Below are 16,817 nucleotides of genomic sequence, written 5' to 3'. Positions count from 1 at the left end.
CTAGTAGTGTACTCAAAGTTTACTGTTCTTATAGTGCACTTAAAAGTATACTTTTATAAACTACAAAGTGGGCCAATTAATACCAAATTGAATTTACTTCAAAAACAGTGACATAAACACTGGGTTGATATTTTTACACCCTCAGAGTTAATAATACTAAAATTTCAAACCAGATCACGTATGCAGAAACAGATCAACACACAAAAACCCACACCAGGACTTGGCGCTGCCTCATGCAGGAATATCTGCATAAATGATTCACGACAGATGAAATATTGCTCAGAGTGGCTGCATGGCTGCTCGTTTGTGAAATTATTGTCGCTCCTTTGTGCGCACATTATCGCCCATTCTTCAGGCAGGGGGCGGGAGAGAGGCTCTTGGAAATCTGCTCTATACCCCTCAGCACCACCACCACCACCAACACCACCGCTGCGTAATCAGGCAGCTCCAGCAGGGCTGAGGCGCACTGAGCCACACAGAGCTCTGCTTATTGATAAGACTCCTTGGAAGAAGAGGACTACTCAGACTACTACCGTGCTGATGACCTGCCACGTTATTTCAGACGTTCAGCTGGGATCGCATCACGGTTAATTAAAGAGACCCACTGCATGGGGGAAAAGAGAAGACAGTTGGATATATTGTATTTTTAAAGAAAACGGGACATAAAATGGAATAATTGAAACTCACTTTCTGAGTTCTGCATATAGTTTTGTCTTGTAAAGTTTGTGACTTGGAAAATGTCGTTTTGTTAATTAAATGTATTGATCCGTTTTTACGCACACTTTTACGCAAGGTGAATTAAATAGAAAAGCGCCTACATTTTTGGATGTTTATTATTCATCCAGGACTGTGGAGCTTCTTCTTCTTTTTTTATGACATAAAAGTTGCGTGCCCCTGACCTGACACGAGCGCTTTCTTCATCTTCTTCGGATATCTCTGACTGGAGAGACAACACAGTGTTGGACAGACCTGTCTCTACGCACGCAGCAGTAGTTCCGCAGGGCGAGCCGCTGTCCCCCCGCGCGCAGTGCTGAGGAGAGAAGGGATTCTCTCGCGCTTCCATAAATGCCCGGTCCGTCGAGGAGGCTCGAGGCTGGGCAGCAAGATGAGCTCGTGGGTCCGGCTGCTGCTCGCGGTGCTGGCGGCGTGTCTGCGGTTTGGCGTGGCCGAGGTGAGTCTGCTGAGTCGGTTTGACTGTTTGACTCCTAGAGATGCTTCACCTTTTACTGTAACAACTCCTTATATTATACTATACAAATAGCATAGGAAAACGTGAAACACCATGGGAGTTTTATTGAAAATTGTACACGAGCTCACAGGATATAGCCTACCATTACCAAATAGAAGTTTATTCAAGGGTGCTATTAGTATACTTATTTTAAACTTAAAATAAGAGAGTTTACTTTTTATGCACTTATCAGAGATATACATACTTAGCTTATACTGACAAGTATACAGAAAAGTCTAAGTATACTTGGCTAATACTGACCAGTATACAGAACAGTCTAAGTATACTTGGCTCATACTGACAAGTATACAGAAAAGTCTAAGTATACTTGGCTTATACTGACAAGTATACAGAAAAGTATACTTGGCTCATACTAACAAGTATACAGAAAAGTCTACTTGGCTCATACTGACAAGTATACAGAAAAGTCTAAGTATACTTGGCTTATACTGACAAGTATACAGAAAAGTCTACTTGGCTCATACTGACAAGTATACAGAAAAGTCTAAGTATACTTGGCTTATACTGACAATCATACAGAAAGGTCTACTTGGCTCATACTGACAAGTATACAGAAAAGTCTACTTGGCTCATACTGACAAGTGTACAGAAAAGTCTAAGTATACTTGGCTTATACTGACAAGTATACAGAGAAGTCTTAAGTATACTTGGCTTACACAGACAAGTATACAGAAAAGTCTAAGTATACTTGGCTTATACTTGTACTTAATCTTTTGATCGAGATATAATTAAGAAAAGTATCATGAGGTATTTTTGCCTTATAGGCCTGCAGAAAGGTATACTTGGCTTGTAGTTGTGCTTACTTTTTGACAGAGTAGCCCATTAAAGTGTGTGAGAGTTTGTAAACGAATGTTTTGGTATGAATTTACTTCAATTCATCAAGAATTTTTTATCATCAAAAAACATCAAGTCAAAGTGCAAAAGGAGCAAGTCTCTTTATGTAATACATAAATAATTAGCTAAGTACTGTAAGTTAAAGTACACAAAGTGTACTTTAATAAACTAAAAAGTGGGCTACAAGTATATAGCTATTAAACTAACAGTATACTTATTCACTTGTAGTATAGTTGCAGTACAAAATGCAACTTAGATGTAAACTAGTAGTGTACTCAAAGTTTACTGTCCTTACACTTAGAGTGCACTTAAAAGTATACTTTTATAAACTACAAAGTGGGCAAATTAATCCCAAGAAGTATTGAATTTGTACATTTCAAATTTACTACTAGTACATTGATATGAGTATACTTATGACATAAAGTATACTTCGGGGAAATATACTTGAACATTACTTAAGTATACATCATAAAATAAACTTGAAGTATACTACTTTTTCGTAAGGGTATCATAAAAGTATGCTAGCTAATATAAATTTAGGCTAGTTTATAGCAACTATTTCCGAAGAATTACTCCAATATTAAGTTAAATACTGCATGTAATAGGCTATATATGTTTTGTTTTTTTTACGTTTTATAACTTGTAATTCTTTTGCATTTTATTCTCTTTAGAGCTAAATTATAGAAAATATTAGCTTATCAAGAGCATATGCGTCCTTCCTAACAAAGACAACACACATGATAATCAAATCCAGGTGTTTTTTTTTACAACTTAGGAGTTAGTGCACCTGCTTCAGTCTAGTGTCATAATAAAATCCAGTCTTTCCCTTAATGCTTCTGAGAGGGGAGGCATCCTCAGCAGAAAATAACTGTTATTCCTCCCATTAACTGGCGTTATGAATGGACGCCCAGGGGGCACACACAGGCAGAGGTCGTCCTCTGTGGGTGATGATGATGAGCCAGGAAACAAAAGGCCGCCATGATAGGCTCGATGTTTTACAGCTGGATGCTCCACGTGGTGCATACATGGATGCTGCTGTTCCAGATGTTGAGCCGAGTCCATAAATCAGTCAGTGAGCAGCATCATACTGTTACATGATCCTGTAGAGGCCACATGTTTAGACGAGGAGAGACCACAATTGCAGTGAGACATTTTGTTTTTCTAATTTTGACACCCAGGGTGAAATATATCTTGGAGGTGAGATAATGTGTTGTGGTGTGTAATACTTGTCATGCAGCAACGCAATGTAAATCACTTGTCCATTACATTTACAGCTAAATCACTGAGGCTTTTTAAGTGTGTTAGAGGGATGATGAACTTATTACTGCTGTTTCCACCTCCAGTGAACCACTTCTGCAATGAAAAATAGTGAAATGTGGTTGTAGGATAGATGGGCAAAGTCTGACCATCTGCTGAGTTCAAACAGTAGGGGAAGGAAAAAAATCGATTCACCTATGTATCTCGATATTTCTTTTTTTTTTTACGATTTTGAAATTGAGTTTGAAATGCCAGAATCTATATATTTGCTTCATTTGAGTCTATACGGAGGTAGAAGGAAGTTACCGCTTTTATTGTTGCGGTCAGAGTAACGTGACGTCATATTCGTTCTGTATCCTGCACCAAAACAAACCGCAGCCAGGCGCTGCGAGCCAAAACGTAGAAAAGTAGAAAACAGCGGAGGGTCCGCGTGGATACGACCTGCACCCTCACATTTTAAATCCAAAGTGGTAAACACTACACGTACAGTAAAGTATGGAAACACTTTGGGTTTCACATATTGCAGGAAAAGCAGAGCTAGACATCACGGCTAAAGCTGCATGCTAACTCTGTCACGGACAGGAAACGTTAAAGTATTATGATAATATTATTAGTACAATCGTATTAACGTGTGGTCATGCCAGCCGTCACTCTCATCTCTGTGGTCAAATCGTCCGATGCTACAACTGTAGAGCTCCCATATACTGACGTTTATGTTAAATGCATTCAAACGGCCCCGATGGAGCTGACCATGGATGTATAAAGAGAACGGAGCTGACGGGAGAGCTAGCGACGGACTTGGCGAAGTTAGCGGAAGGATACACGTGTGACTATTTCCAGTTTTCAAAATACCACTAATTTGTGAGGTAAATGTCTTTATTCTTTGATCTTTTGGTTTGCTGGAATTTTTTTTTTATAAATAATGCCTGACAATGACTGATATATTTGACTTCAGGACATCTCTGACTACATACATGCTGAAAATCAAACATTCTCACTGTATTAATTTAGATATTTTCCAAAGTAAAAGTCCCTAGAAGTGTATTATTACATTTTTCCCATGGTCTAGTGTTAAAAAAGTTAACAAAAATCGCAATATATCGTAATATCGAATCGCAATACATATCGAATCAGCACCCAAGTATCGTGATGGCATCAAATCGGAAGATAGGTGAATCATCCCAGCCCTATCAAACAGGAAGACAAGACTTAACTGAGGGTCTTGCTAGGTCAAGTGAGGCTTAACTGACATTATGGTCATTTAAAAAACATCTTTTGCCTAAATGATGTCTATAGAAGTAGGTTCAGATGCACAGTGAATCAGATTTCATCTATATTTCTGCCTCTGTTCAGATTTCAGATGTGTTTCCGACCCAGGGAATTCATCTCCACAGTGACACGCCAGGGTCAGCCACTTGTAAAACTAAATGGGGTCAAAACACACACAGTTAACAAGTCAGTCATGGGAAGTGGACATTTAAACAAGTCAGACAAGAGGCCACAACCCTGTGTTAGTTTACCTTTTTTTTCATCCAGACAGATGGAGGGGTACGGTAACTTCTGCACATGTTGGAAAATATTAGCTTTCAATTAAAATAAAAACAAAATAAAAGAAGGGGAAAAACTGCCTTTCATCCACTGAACCTATGCAATTTATAGTGCACGCATGCAATCTACCATCACCATGACGACTTCACATGAAGGTAGATTTAGGGTATGATGGATGACTTTAAATTCCTGTCATCAACCCGCCTTTTCATTTTACGGCCTCTGTAGGCACCACATGTAAAAGAGAACTCAGATTTGACAGGCCGAGTGGTTTACAGGGAGAAAGTTACAAAGGCTTTGAGGTATACAACCAGGAATTCCCCACGTCTAATTTTAAAGTTATAGTATGGCAGCTGTGAAATGATGGAGTCTGTATGTAGGGTTCAATCACGTCCATTATAAAGAGAACATTATCATAAGAGAATGGGTTTGAGATGCATCCAGTCTTGAGAGTGATAATTTAGCGTGCTCATATATGAAATGTATATACTTACATTCAACTGTGGACTACCAGAGAGGAATCCAGACATTTACATTTAGCTAACACAAACTCATCCTTATCTTTAACTGCATCAGGCGCCTCTCCAACTCAGAGGCAAATTATGACAAAGGAATTAATTAAAGTCACATTTCCAGAATTGTGCACGTGTAGCCGCCGTTTCAGCGGCTACATGTGAAACCTCACACGTGTGCTGCTGCTGCTGCTGCTGCGCCGGCAGCAAACTCGACCCCCTAATTATGTACGACTTAGATGTTCTCTCTCCTCCTCCTGCCAACTGCAGCCGCGGCCTGTACCTGGCATTCCTCAATGTGTCCAACAGACCTTCAGGGGATGGGAGCTGGCTTCAGATGATAAGTGCTGGATTATGTCGAAAAAAAAAGTTTTTCGGACCATGTGAAATGGCAAAAGAGCTGTAACGATCAGTTATCAACGATGGATTAATCGGTTTGAGTAATTCTTTCAGAAAAAAAGTTAGAAAAATCTGAAGTCAGTTTCTTTAAATGTGAATATTTTCTGGTTTCTTTACTCCTCTATGACAGTAAATGGAATATGTATGAGTTGGGGGCAAAACAAGAAATTTGAGGACGTCATTTGTGATGTCACTTTCCACCGTTTTCTGACATTTTATTGACCAAACAGCTAAACGATTAAATGATACATTATTACATGGCTATGTTGAATACTCAATTTTGATTGGTCAATCACAGCATTCTACGGTCAGTTATTTCTTTATAGCAGACCGTTGCTATGTATAACAGACTGTTGCTATGGGCGCAGTTCTGATGTTGACGAACCGTTTTTGTGTCAAATTACTGATTTCTTAAGTACGTAGCCGTGTAATAAGCGGGATTATGCACAGCTAGTGGGTCATTGTTGTGAAATAAACCCCTCTGCTTCGCGTCAGCATCGCTCTATCTGGGTTTATATCACAACAATTACCGGCTCTCTGTACATTATCCCCTACATAATTAACAGATTAATCGACAATGAAAATAAGCGTTAGTTAGTTTCAGCCCTAACAAAAAGTATACAGGACAACCTGAATCCTCATGATATTAAAAGAGGAATGTTATTGTATGACAACACAGGGAGCCGTTTGGTTATATAATAAAGTTTCTAATAGGCATGGGCCGATATGAAAATTTCATGTCATGATTATCTTGGCCAAAATAATTGTGATTCATAATATTATCCGGATAATCATCAAAATATGTTATATAAATAATACTATATTGTCCCATCCTTAGTTTGCCTGTAAAACAGCTGTCTCATTCATAATGAGCAGGGAGCTGCTGTTGCTCACTGATATCATTCTTTTATGCTGTTGTATACCTAAATACAGGTCATATGAAATTCCCCTATAATCTTGATATATTGTACGTATCATAATCTCCATCCCATAGTTGCACGTTGAACATTATCAATGCGTGTTTACACATTCTGTCTGTGGATTTTTGAAATTGTTTACGTCTGTTTTGTTTATCAGAACCAAAGTGTTTATTTATCATTTCCTGCTTAGACACAAATCGGCATGACAGCAGGCACCACTGCGAACAAAGGCACACATCCTATAATTAACATCAGACACAATTAGCCGAGCAGGCGGGTTCGCTCCGTTTGGCGAAGGGAAGAAATCATCGTGATGATGATGATGACTCCTTGGGGGCAACGACAGCTCTGCAGCAGAGATGTGTGGGTAATACAGCAGGCATTTCCCTGCTGTATAATTGGACTCTCTGAAAAGCCAACCAACAATGTGGGAAAGTCGTTGGTGTATAGTACAGGCAGGATGAGAATACATGTCCATGCATGGATGGCTGCTTCCTTTGGCTAAAACCTGCTTCCCGTTGGGAATCATTATACTCTGCAGAACCTGAATGGAAACGTACACGCAGTTTGCTGGACTGGACTCACATTCTAATATTAAGCTGTATTTTAAAATAAAAAGTTTAAATGTGCAACCTTTCATATGTTGTATATTTTAAATGTGGATAATTATAAGACGGTGAACACTATCACTAGCCAGACCACATTTGCTCCATTGAGATCATCTCCATTGGTTCCATCAAGCCGTGAGACGGCAGAGCAAATGAAGCACATCCACAGCATTTAAACTGATGTGAGGAAGTGTCTCGACCCACGTCTGATCCTTGTCCATTTTAACCCGTCTTTTATTCATCTATTATCCCTCTTTCTTTTTCAGATGCACCTCTCTTCTTCTCCGTATCACTCCTTCCCCCACTTCCTGACTCCTTCCTGGCTCCTTTGACCCCTAAATGTTAGCAGATGAGAAGACACAACGCCAATAGTCATTCACCCTGCTCTTAGTGACCATTGTGTGTCCGCTTTGGTTAATACTCCCCCTCTTGCCCATTAATGACCAGGGGGGTTAAACCCACAGTCAGTCCATAGAATCACAATGTAGAGCTGTTGCTTGGTTTCTGGTGTGGTGGTATTGAAATATTTGATCAAATGCATGCAAGGTTTGTGCTATCTTATCCTTTTGTTATTGTCAACAAAGAGAAAAACTAAACCAGAAATGAATTTTCCTACTATCAAGTATTTCCTGTGGAGCAACAACCTTATACTGTTTATAGCCTCAATGCTATAAAATGCCATTGTCTTCCAAAAACTATTAAAAACACATAAAAGAGTCATACCGTTGCACGGAGCGATATATTCCTTCATTGCCATAAACAGAACGAGTCAGTTTAGACAATGTTTAAAGATCCAATCAGTAAATTTGGACCATTAACTTAATAGTTTGAGAAAGATCTGCATTTTGTGTCATCTCTGATGTAAACAAAATGCAGATTTTGAACTTTAAGCATTACAAACTTTAAGATTTAGTTGTTATGTTAGTCTTTGTTCGAGTTTCCAATCTTGGGATTTGGTTTTTGATAGAAGGGATACCATTTTGTTTACATTTTGATCACCTATTTGTTCCTCTTTCTAGGAGACACACACACCGAAACACTTATGAAATGGTTATTACAGATGTGCTGCAGTATTATTCCATTTCCTCAGAGGAACTGTTTGGAAAACTCTGTAATGTCTGATGCAGGATGAATACAGGGTGGAAAATTCTCAGATAGCTATTATTATAGTCAAGTGCACTGCTGAAAAAAAAGTTCTAGACGGTTACATGCCTTTTCCCTTTCTCCTATAACCATGTTCTAAGACAGTCTAGAGTATCTTATCTCTTTGGTCTCTTATATTAATGTATATATACTTGTGTGTTTCAGGGGGAGCCTCTGCCTGCAGCCCTGGTGGAGCTGGTTAGAAACAGTCCCATCTCCTCCATAGAGGACCTTCAGCTGCTGCTGCTCACTGACTCCGTAGGTAAAGACCATTCTGATATTACTGTTTATACATACGCTGGAACCAGACTCACTATTGGAGGTGTTTAAAGTGGATCCTTACACAGTTACATTCTGTCCATGTCCTTATTTTAACTTTAACAACATCTTAAATACTCATGTAAACAGAACCATTTTCAACGTTATCACTAAATGGAGCTAACTAAAATTTCCTAAACCATTTTTAATCTCAGGCCTAAACCTTCGAAACGGATACGTTGAACGTCGTAAGAAAAAGAACGAGAAAGTCCGCCAAAGACCGTTATTTATTTGCGCTCCTTACATTGTTACATTACGTTGTTACGTTGCATTGTTACGTTGCATTGCTGCTTTGCTTTGTTACATTACATTGTTATGTTGTTACGTTGTTACGTTACGTTGTTATGTTACGTTGTTATGTTACGTTGTTATGTTACGTTGTTACGTTATGTTGTTACGTTACATTGTTACGTTACGTTGTTACATTATGTTGTTGTTACATTATTTTATGTCTTTATGTTACGTTACGTTGTTGTTACATTATTTTATGTCTTTATGTTACGTTATGTTGTTACATTGTTATGTTACGTTATGTTACGTTATATTACGTTATGTTATGTTGTTATGTTATGTTGTTATGTTATGTTGTTATGTTATATTGTTATGTTGTTATGTTATATTGTCGTGTTATGTTACGTTGCTATGTTACATTGTTACGTTATTATTTAAACACAAACCATGATGTTTTTTCCAACCTTCCAATCAAGTAGTTTTGTCGCCTAAACCTAACCTAACCAATCATTTCACAATATTAACCATGTGCGTTTTCGCAAGCGTGATATGAGGCTGATATTAAACGTATTTATGAAACATATTTCTGGTTCAGAAACGTGGTACAATGCCAAAAATGCCAATTCTGCGGACTAGGTTGAATTTGGCAGACCATTAACAGTAATTCTAACCATAACACTGGTGGAATTCTTAATTTTCTGTATCTGGAGCTCATTTATTACAAAAACATAAAGATTATATTTTGGAAACATAGTTTAGAACGTGGTTATGTCAGAAAGTATCAAATATGTAGGCAACAACTTCATGAAAACAAAATTGCCTGCTTTTCATTGCACAAAGTGCATTACCACATACAGTGTTACCATTATGTATTATTACTTAGTAGGATTACATGTTGCTGTATGGGTATATATGAGAACGTTGTACAACCTTTCGGCTTCTGAGTATCCTTTCAAAATAAAGTGCAAAATGCTTTGTAATCAACCAAAAACGGCACTGATTATATTATAATGCCAGAAAATTGTAACCAAGAGTTCACTAAATAAGACATAAAATGTGTTGAACTGAAAACTAACATGACAACAATAAGTTGCTACTTTTCTACCCTAATTGTGACAAGTAAACATCACCAATAATAAAACCAACTCAGACAAACACATGGAGTAAGAAGGAGCAGGGAGAAAACATAATATAAGAAACACACATGAAAAAACACAAAGTAAGAATTATAACAGTGCAACAATTACTGAAGCTAGGTCTCTATTTGTCTCTCTCTACATGTGCATGCTCATAAGCACACATATATGTGACATCAACTACCCCCACCACCTCTTTGTTTCTCCCTCTCCGGTCCACATGCGAGGTCTCCGGTTTTATCTCTATACATGCAGAGGGCGCTAGAAGGCCTTAGAATAAAATATATACACAATGCCAAAAACAGACCATTCATAAACCAGTTGCCGTGTTTACATAAGTCAAATGCTGTTTGTTTATTGTTTTGTCTCAGATGAGGAGGACGGGATTTCTGCAGCCAATGGAGGTCATAGGATACCAAGGAGCCTCGGTGAGCTAAGCCCCACTCCTTCCTCTTCTATTCCCCCACAGTGCCATTGGTTTCTTGTTGCGTGCAAGATGTGAATTTATTGTAATAGAAAGACGTCACTGCTATTACTCTTCTTTGGATCTTAAAAGAATCGTTCTCATGGTTTGGCTGCCAGTTTGTGATGATACATCTGTGTGTATTCATACGTATAAATGAGTTAATAGAAGGTAGTAGTGCTGACATGGAGGATTCCTGATTTTCCCCATGAATGTAAAAGTACTCCATCCTCATTAGTGGATCGCTGCGGGTGTATTTAGTCCCCCCCTTCCTCCCGACTTGATTGATGTGACAAGTATGGCTTTAGTGACACGGTAAAATTCTTCCCATTAACCTTTTTTTTTTCGCTATCATGATAAAGCAGATTCCCTCGAGCATGAGGCGACACTAATGGCCCTACATTAATCATCGTGTAAACTATGCCCAATAACTTCTATATGTGTCCTTGTATGTGTCAAACGGAACTGTCTAATTGAACAGTGAAGCTTTGTGGAATGAAATTCCTTCAGGTTTTGGTGTAACAGACCAATATTAATAATTATAAATCTGATTGCATTTGAAATGCATGAGTTTCACATTATAATCCTGCTACTTGTTTCTGCTCTACAACAGCTAGAAACAGGCGGTAGTGGATGCTAATGGAGGATAGGTGTAGGTGAGCTGCATAATTCATAAATCATTATTGTACAAAATGGAAAATTGGGCTTAAATGGCGAGTACTTCTTATCACGCTATCCCATAAATACACATGCAAACAAGCTAGGTGATTCACTATGGATGAATGGGTAAGCTTCCCGGATTTTAAAGTAATTAGGTCTCTCATAGTTGCTGCACGCTCATTTCTTAGCAACTTGGGAGAGTTTAGATTTCTGTGGCAAAAATTGAGGAGTCCCATGTGCATTTAGATTCTTGTCTTTTACTTATTGGTTCAACGAAAACATACACAAAGGGAAGAGGTTTTCTAAAGTCGGTGATTAGTTGCCTTAATAATCAAATAGAGTAAAAGTATAGTTATTAGAAGGCTGAATACTAATGTTAATACTAACACAAGTACAGCCAGTCATACTCACACTCATGGATGTATTACTGAACAGGCCTACTGGGCACAGGCCCAGGGGTCAAGGGGTCATGGGTCCCCCCCTGGGCTTCACCTGCAAAATGTCACAGAAAGAGATGCCAAATGACCACAAAATGATGCAAAATAACCATAAAGAGATGCAAAATAACCATAAAGAGATACAAAATGCCTTAAATAGATGCAAAATGACTTTACGTCTGTGCTCAGGAGCCCATTGTTTCATAATCCATCCATGCTCACACTCATATCTCATCCCTCAGATGCCCAGCCAGCTCAGCAGGCTCTGTGTAAAGTTCGTACAGAGGTGGTCGAGGTCACCAGGGCGATGTTGGACCGCAGCAACGCCAACTTCCTGTTATGGCCGCCCTGCGTCGAGGTGCAGCGCTGCTCTGGCTGCTGCAACACCAAGAGCCTGCAGTGCGTCCCCGTCGTCACGCACACCAGATACTTGCAGGTAAACAACCACAAACACTGAAACATACAGCACACAAATTTCTAAACACACACGTCTACAAAATCCCAGAAATGCTGCACTGTGTTTGTGTTATACTCAGAGTTATCCACTATTATCAACTTCTCTAGGTCATGAAGATTGAGTACGTCAATAAAAGACCTACGTACGCTAAAGCTGTGGTGTCAGTGGTCGATCATGTGGAGTGTCGATGTCAGCCTGCGCCACGTCCCCCTGTGCCCAAGAAAAAATCATCTCGCAGACAGCATAACCACCAGCATCGAAACCAGACACTCAGCCAAGGACACGGACAGGTACAGTATGAATGCTATTTTACATTTAGGTGAATGTGAGTATTAATACTTAATAAATGTTATTCTAATTTTGTGCGAATGTCATAGAAATGGCTAGAACACAACATGTTTATGATCTATCTACTCAATAACGTCTCCGTCTTTTGTCACTGGTACTTTGAATGAATGTGCAGGATTAACATTTTGGTTGAGCATGAATGGACTAAACTGAGATTTAGCTAAATTGAATTTTATTTAATTTTATTATCAAAGGTCAAGGTGCACTCCAAGGATGAACTACATCAGTGGGATGAGCTGAAGCAGAACCAGAGGGCCCGCCTGGAGGATCTCCTGGAGCAGCACTGGAGCCCCAGAGGAGACACCTTCACTCAGCCCGGAGAAGGGTACAGCCTGACCGGGGAGGACACATCTCGCACTGGAGAGGCTATTCTTTTTGCTCCACACTGGGCACATAATGGCACCAGGCTCATTGGGACTACAGACCAAACTGAGAATGTGGAGAGGAAGAATGGGGGGGTCTCTGAAGGCAACAAGACTGTTTCCTCAGTGGATAATGTTGGCGTCGAGGTAAAGAACAAGTTGGCAGAAGGTGGGAATGGGTTGCTGCTCAACAGCACTGAAGGGAAAGTTAATACGGGAAACAGTAGCAGGGACGAAGGCACGCAAACACACAGTCCACTGTGGCAAGACAACAAATCCAAACTTTCAAAGAGCCACACGAGTGGTTCCTCTCACCCTGTTACTCAGATTCCTGAAGCTAAGTTCAGTCCTACTGAGGCGCCCAGTGATAGAGTCGGGAGCAGGTTCCGACCGACCAAAGAACCAAATCCAGAGCCTCGAGAACAGGCGAGACGGAGAAACAATGATACTCCTGAGGAGGTGAGGATTTTACAGATTGAGGAGGAAAAACTGGAGCAGGAGAGAAAAGAGCTTCTACTTCTCCACAAGAGGCTGGACCAAGAGAAGGAGATACTGAGACAGCAGCAGATGAAACGTGAAGAGGATGAAAGGCAGAAAGAAAAGGAAACGGAGAGCCAACATCACCTGCATGGTAAACATCACCATCATCTGCAAACAACAACACAGAAACCAGGTAAGAGACATTATTGAAAACTATGGGTTAAAAAAAGACAAAAATAAAAATACTAACGTTTAGTAACATGTCAGAATAAAATTATGTGCTTAAAGAAAAATTCCATTAACTACATTTTGACTCATAATAAAGGCCGTCACACACCGGGGGCGTTTCTCTCATGGGATTAATTCACATGTCAACATATTTTTTTGGACTGTTGTTTTCGTCATGAATACTTTAACACAAAATGTGAATATTACACAATATTTGTATTTATTTATTAAATATTTAATTTTTAATTTATTTTTTTTTGGAACATGGCGGATTTTCGGAGCTTTCGCACCGCGAATAAGGCATCAACCAATCAAGTTGTGCAGAACCAGTTGAGTTGCGCCTATATTTATAAAACTACAACACGGAGGTTCCGTAGTCCGAACCAGGACGGCAGATTTTATTACTCTTTTCAACCTTGACAAAGGCAGCGCAGATCACATCCACTCCTTCTGCTCTTACCTTTCACAATAAAAGCCCTAGACATATAAAATCCACGAGTTAGTATTCCACCTTTTCATGACGTTTATTCGTCACGCCCCCCGGTGTGTAAAGGCCTTACCACAGACCGGCAAGAAAAAAAGTCAACGATTTTTGGTAAATTTAATAAAATGTAAATCCTATTTTGACAGCGACAACATCTACGACTACCACACGACAGCCATCTGCTCCAGCAGGCCCCAGACCCCCAGCCCGTCCAAGGAAAAGGATGAGGAAGAATCGCAAACGAATCAGCAAGGCAGCTATGAGAGCAATGCTAATGTAGAGCTAAAGTAAAGCCAGGTGAGTCCACCAAATATTTAGATAATAAAGGAAAAATTAGTTAATTTGTGTACCTATCAGTTTTGAATAACTGAATGTAATATTTCTATTTACAAATTATAAATGTACTTTATATTTGTTTCACTGTACCAGTATGTATGCAGTTTAAAGTATGTCTTTCTATGTTTCGCCCTCAGGGACACAAAGTGAACTTGGTGTATTTCGTGGATCCAGAGGTGAAGCAGAGTGACTCCCTTCATATAAGTATTTATTCACTTGTCAGTAACCTGCTCGTCCTGTGAGATCTCCTCCGTAACACTACTAATGACTGTCTGGTGAACCCTGTAGCTACACCCGTGTGGAGTAAGAGGAGGGTAAGAAGAAAATGGAATATAAATAAAAGGTGGACCTTGTCAAGAGAACGCTTGCCTCTACAACGACAGTTGCTGGTATGAAGTAACAAGTGGCACCCAAAGAGGCAACAGAACCTGTGGTGGGACTGAAACTGCATCGCTGTAGAGCTGTGGACAATAGTGCAATTTCAAAACTCTTCTTGAACCCTTGTTTTGATATCAACAGAGAGAAACTGCACTTACATGTTGACAGAACTGAGTCTTTATGGGGTTTAAATGACAAAGTTTGTTGCTGAAAGACTTCTTTGATAACCACAATCATATGGACAACAAAGTGCATGTGGTGGAAAAATGGACATTAAATGGACATAACTCTTTTGTGTCATTGAAAAATCTGTTGTATTGTAATTGGATAATCTTAAAGACAATCATCTGCAACAACAAGTGACTAAAATGAGCAGTATTTCCACATACTGAGGGGCTCAGTATTGGGAAGGTAAAGCTGTGTAGATTTACCTGATATCATTTATTAGCTCCGTAAAACAACGATGGTCTCTCTTTAACCGTATTTAATTATATTTAACTCATTGCAAACACTGGAATTACACAGATGTGATCAGAGAACAAAAACGTAAAATGTTGCATTTCAAAATCTCATCACAGGCGTGAATAAAAAGGTGCTATCTGAATACGAGGTGATAGCGTTACACCTGTGACCTGACATTGTGCTATGTTTCTTATTTATTTATCTTTGCCATTACTGTGGATTAACTTTTTTTTATACAAATACTGCAAAGAAAATGTGGTTGAGATATGTAACAATGCCTCATGATGACTGGGTGGTTCAAACAAGAAAGAAAGAGAATTTTTAAAGAAAAACGATCAAAACTTTCTGTGTCCTCCCAGGATCATGCAGTGTTTAACTTCTGTGTCACTTGTGTCATGCATCTCAATACTCATGTAGACGCATTTATCTGTTTCTCTATTTGATAAAGACATGTCTCTCTTCCACTGAAACAATCACATTCCTTTTACACTCCGGGAGGAGGGGAAAGAAAAACCTACCTACAACACATTTTTCTTCAAGTGCCCCAACTGTATTTGTTTTATTAATCTACAACACATTGGTTTTGACATTTCCATTACAGGAAACTAAAAGGGTCAAAACAAGTAAATCAATAGTCACTTCAAAGGAGAGCAAAAAGCCACACATTGCAAATGTAGATAGTTTTTGTGTCCTTTTATATTTCCATTAGTAACAACACGTAGAAACACACTGGTGATGCTATTTGTGTCCAATAATCCATAATCAGCCAAACATCTTAAGTTATTGAAAAACATGGCTTGTACGTTCTTCATGCAAACTTACAACTGTTACTGATTCTGAGTCTGTTTTATTATGAGATATGATGGAAAAAACAAAATGTTTGTGATAACTTTGCCACCTAATGCTATTTTCATATGGGTATAAGAAGCTAATGTGCTTAAATCTACTTTGTTTTGTGTTTTTATTCCTTTTCACCAGTTTCCCCTTCTATATTCATGAATTAGCTTCCAAAAGGCCATATAGTTTTGTCATGAAATGTGCGATATGCTATTCAGAGAACCTCTCACTGGGCCAATGAATGTCAACACGTGATGAGCAACAGACAAATGAAACTAAACTGATGCTAAGAGTCTACAGTCATGTTAGCTGCTCTGTGAGGGTGCACTTATGCACAGTGGTGCTTTGAGCTAAATGCTAACGTCGGTATGCTAACATGCAGATACTGAGCAGATATTATTTTTACCATGTCTAACATCTTAATTTAGAATGTTAGCATGCTAACATTTGCTAATTAGCACTAAACACAAAGTAGGCTAGAAGGTAAACTCTTGCGAGATGGTTATGGTTAGGACAGGTCATCGGCCAGCGAGTCTCATGAGAGTTGCACGTTTTCGCAACTTGTGGGTTGCCTTCTAGACTTGACCAAGTACAGCTGAGGCTGGTGGGAATGTATTTAGTTTTGTAGGTAATTAATCATAAACAAAAGACTTGGACAAATTCAATGATGATTGTGCTATAGGAAGTGAAGGGATCACCAAAGTGATTACAATTCATCCGGAAGGGACTT

The 16,817-nt window shown here is 39.1% G+C and overlaps 1 protein-coding gene and 1 long non-coding RNA gene across 4 annotated transcripts; one reads left to right on the top strand and one right to left on the bottom strand.

The window, feature by feature from the left end:
• Positions 1 to 359: 359 nt before the first annotated feature.
• pdgfbb (platelet-derived growth factor beta polypeptide b) lies at positions 360 to 16,196 on the top strand. Of its 3 annotated transcripts, XR_005209910.1 has the most exons (9): positions 360 to 1,171; positions 8,636 to 8,732; positions 10,527 to 10,583; positions 11,958 to 12,151; positions 12,280 to 12,462; positions 12,715 to 13,555; positions 14,221 to 14,371; positions 14,548 to 14,586; positions 14,699 to 16,196. XR_005209910.1 is itself a non-coding variant. In XM_037792341.1 (8 exons), the coding sequence occupies exons 1-7, from the start codon at positions 1,106 to 1,108 to the stop codon at positions 14,352 to 14,354; spliced, it is 1,572 nt and encodes a 523-aa protein (XP_037648269.1). In that variant the 5' UTR covers positions 361 to 1,105; the 3' UTR covers positions 14,355 to 14,371; positions 14,548 to 16,196. The 3 variants fall into 3 exon arrangements, 2 of the variants coding, with proteins under 2 accessions (XP_037648269.1, XP_037648270.1); XM_037792341.1 differs by having other exon boundaries at positions 361 to 1,171; positions 14,548 to 16,196; XM_037792342.1 differs by lacking the exon at positions 360 to 1,171 and having other exon boundaries at positions 8,660 to 8,728; positions 14,548 to 16,196.
• Positions 4,661 to 11,881, bottom strand: LOC119501759. The gene is made up of 2 exons (XR_005209912.1): positions 11,690 to 11,881; positions 4,661 to 4,763 (listed from the first exon to the last, which is right to left on the bottom strand). It is a non-coding gene; the product is annotated as an uncharacterized LOC119501759 (long non-coding RNA).
• Positions 16,197 to 16,817: the final 621 nt, after the last annotated feature.

This window comes from Sebastes umbrosus, chromosome 14 (genome assembly GCF_015220745.1).
Source record: "Sebastes umbrosus isolate fSebUmb1 chromosome 14, fSebUmb1.pri, whole genome shotgun sequence".
NCBI classification, from domain to species: domain Eukaryota; kingdom Metazoa; phylum Chordata; class Actinopteri; order Perciformes; family Sebastidae; genus Sebastes; species Sebastes umbrosus.
The sequence above is the reverse complement of the archived record's forward strand: the minus strand, read 5'-3'. Positions and strand labels throughout refer to the sequence as shown.

Coding starts and splice junctions, on each gene's coding strand:
- pdgfbb (XM_037792341.1), top strand. CDS start 1,106: ATGAGCTCGTGGGTCCGGCTGCTGCTCGCGGTGCTGGCGGCGTGTCTG. Junction 12,152..12,279: donor CGCACACCAGATACTTGCAG/GTAAACAACCAC, acceptor CAACTTCTCTAG/GTCATGAAGATTGAGTACGT. Junction 13,556..14,220: donor AACAACAACACAGAAACCAG/GTAAGAGACATT, acceptor CTATTTTGACAG/CGACAACATCTACGACTACC.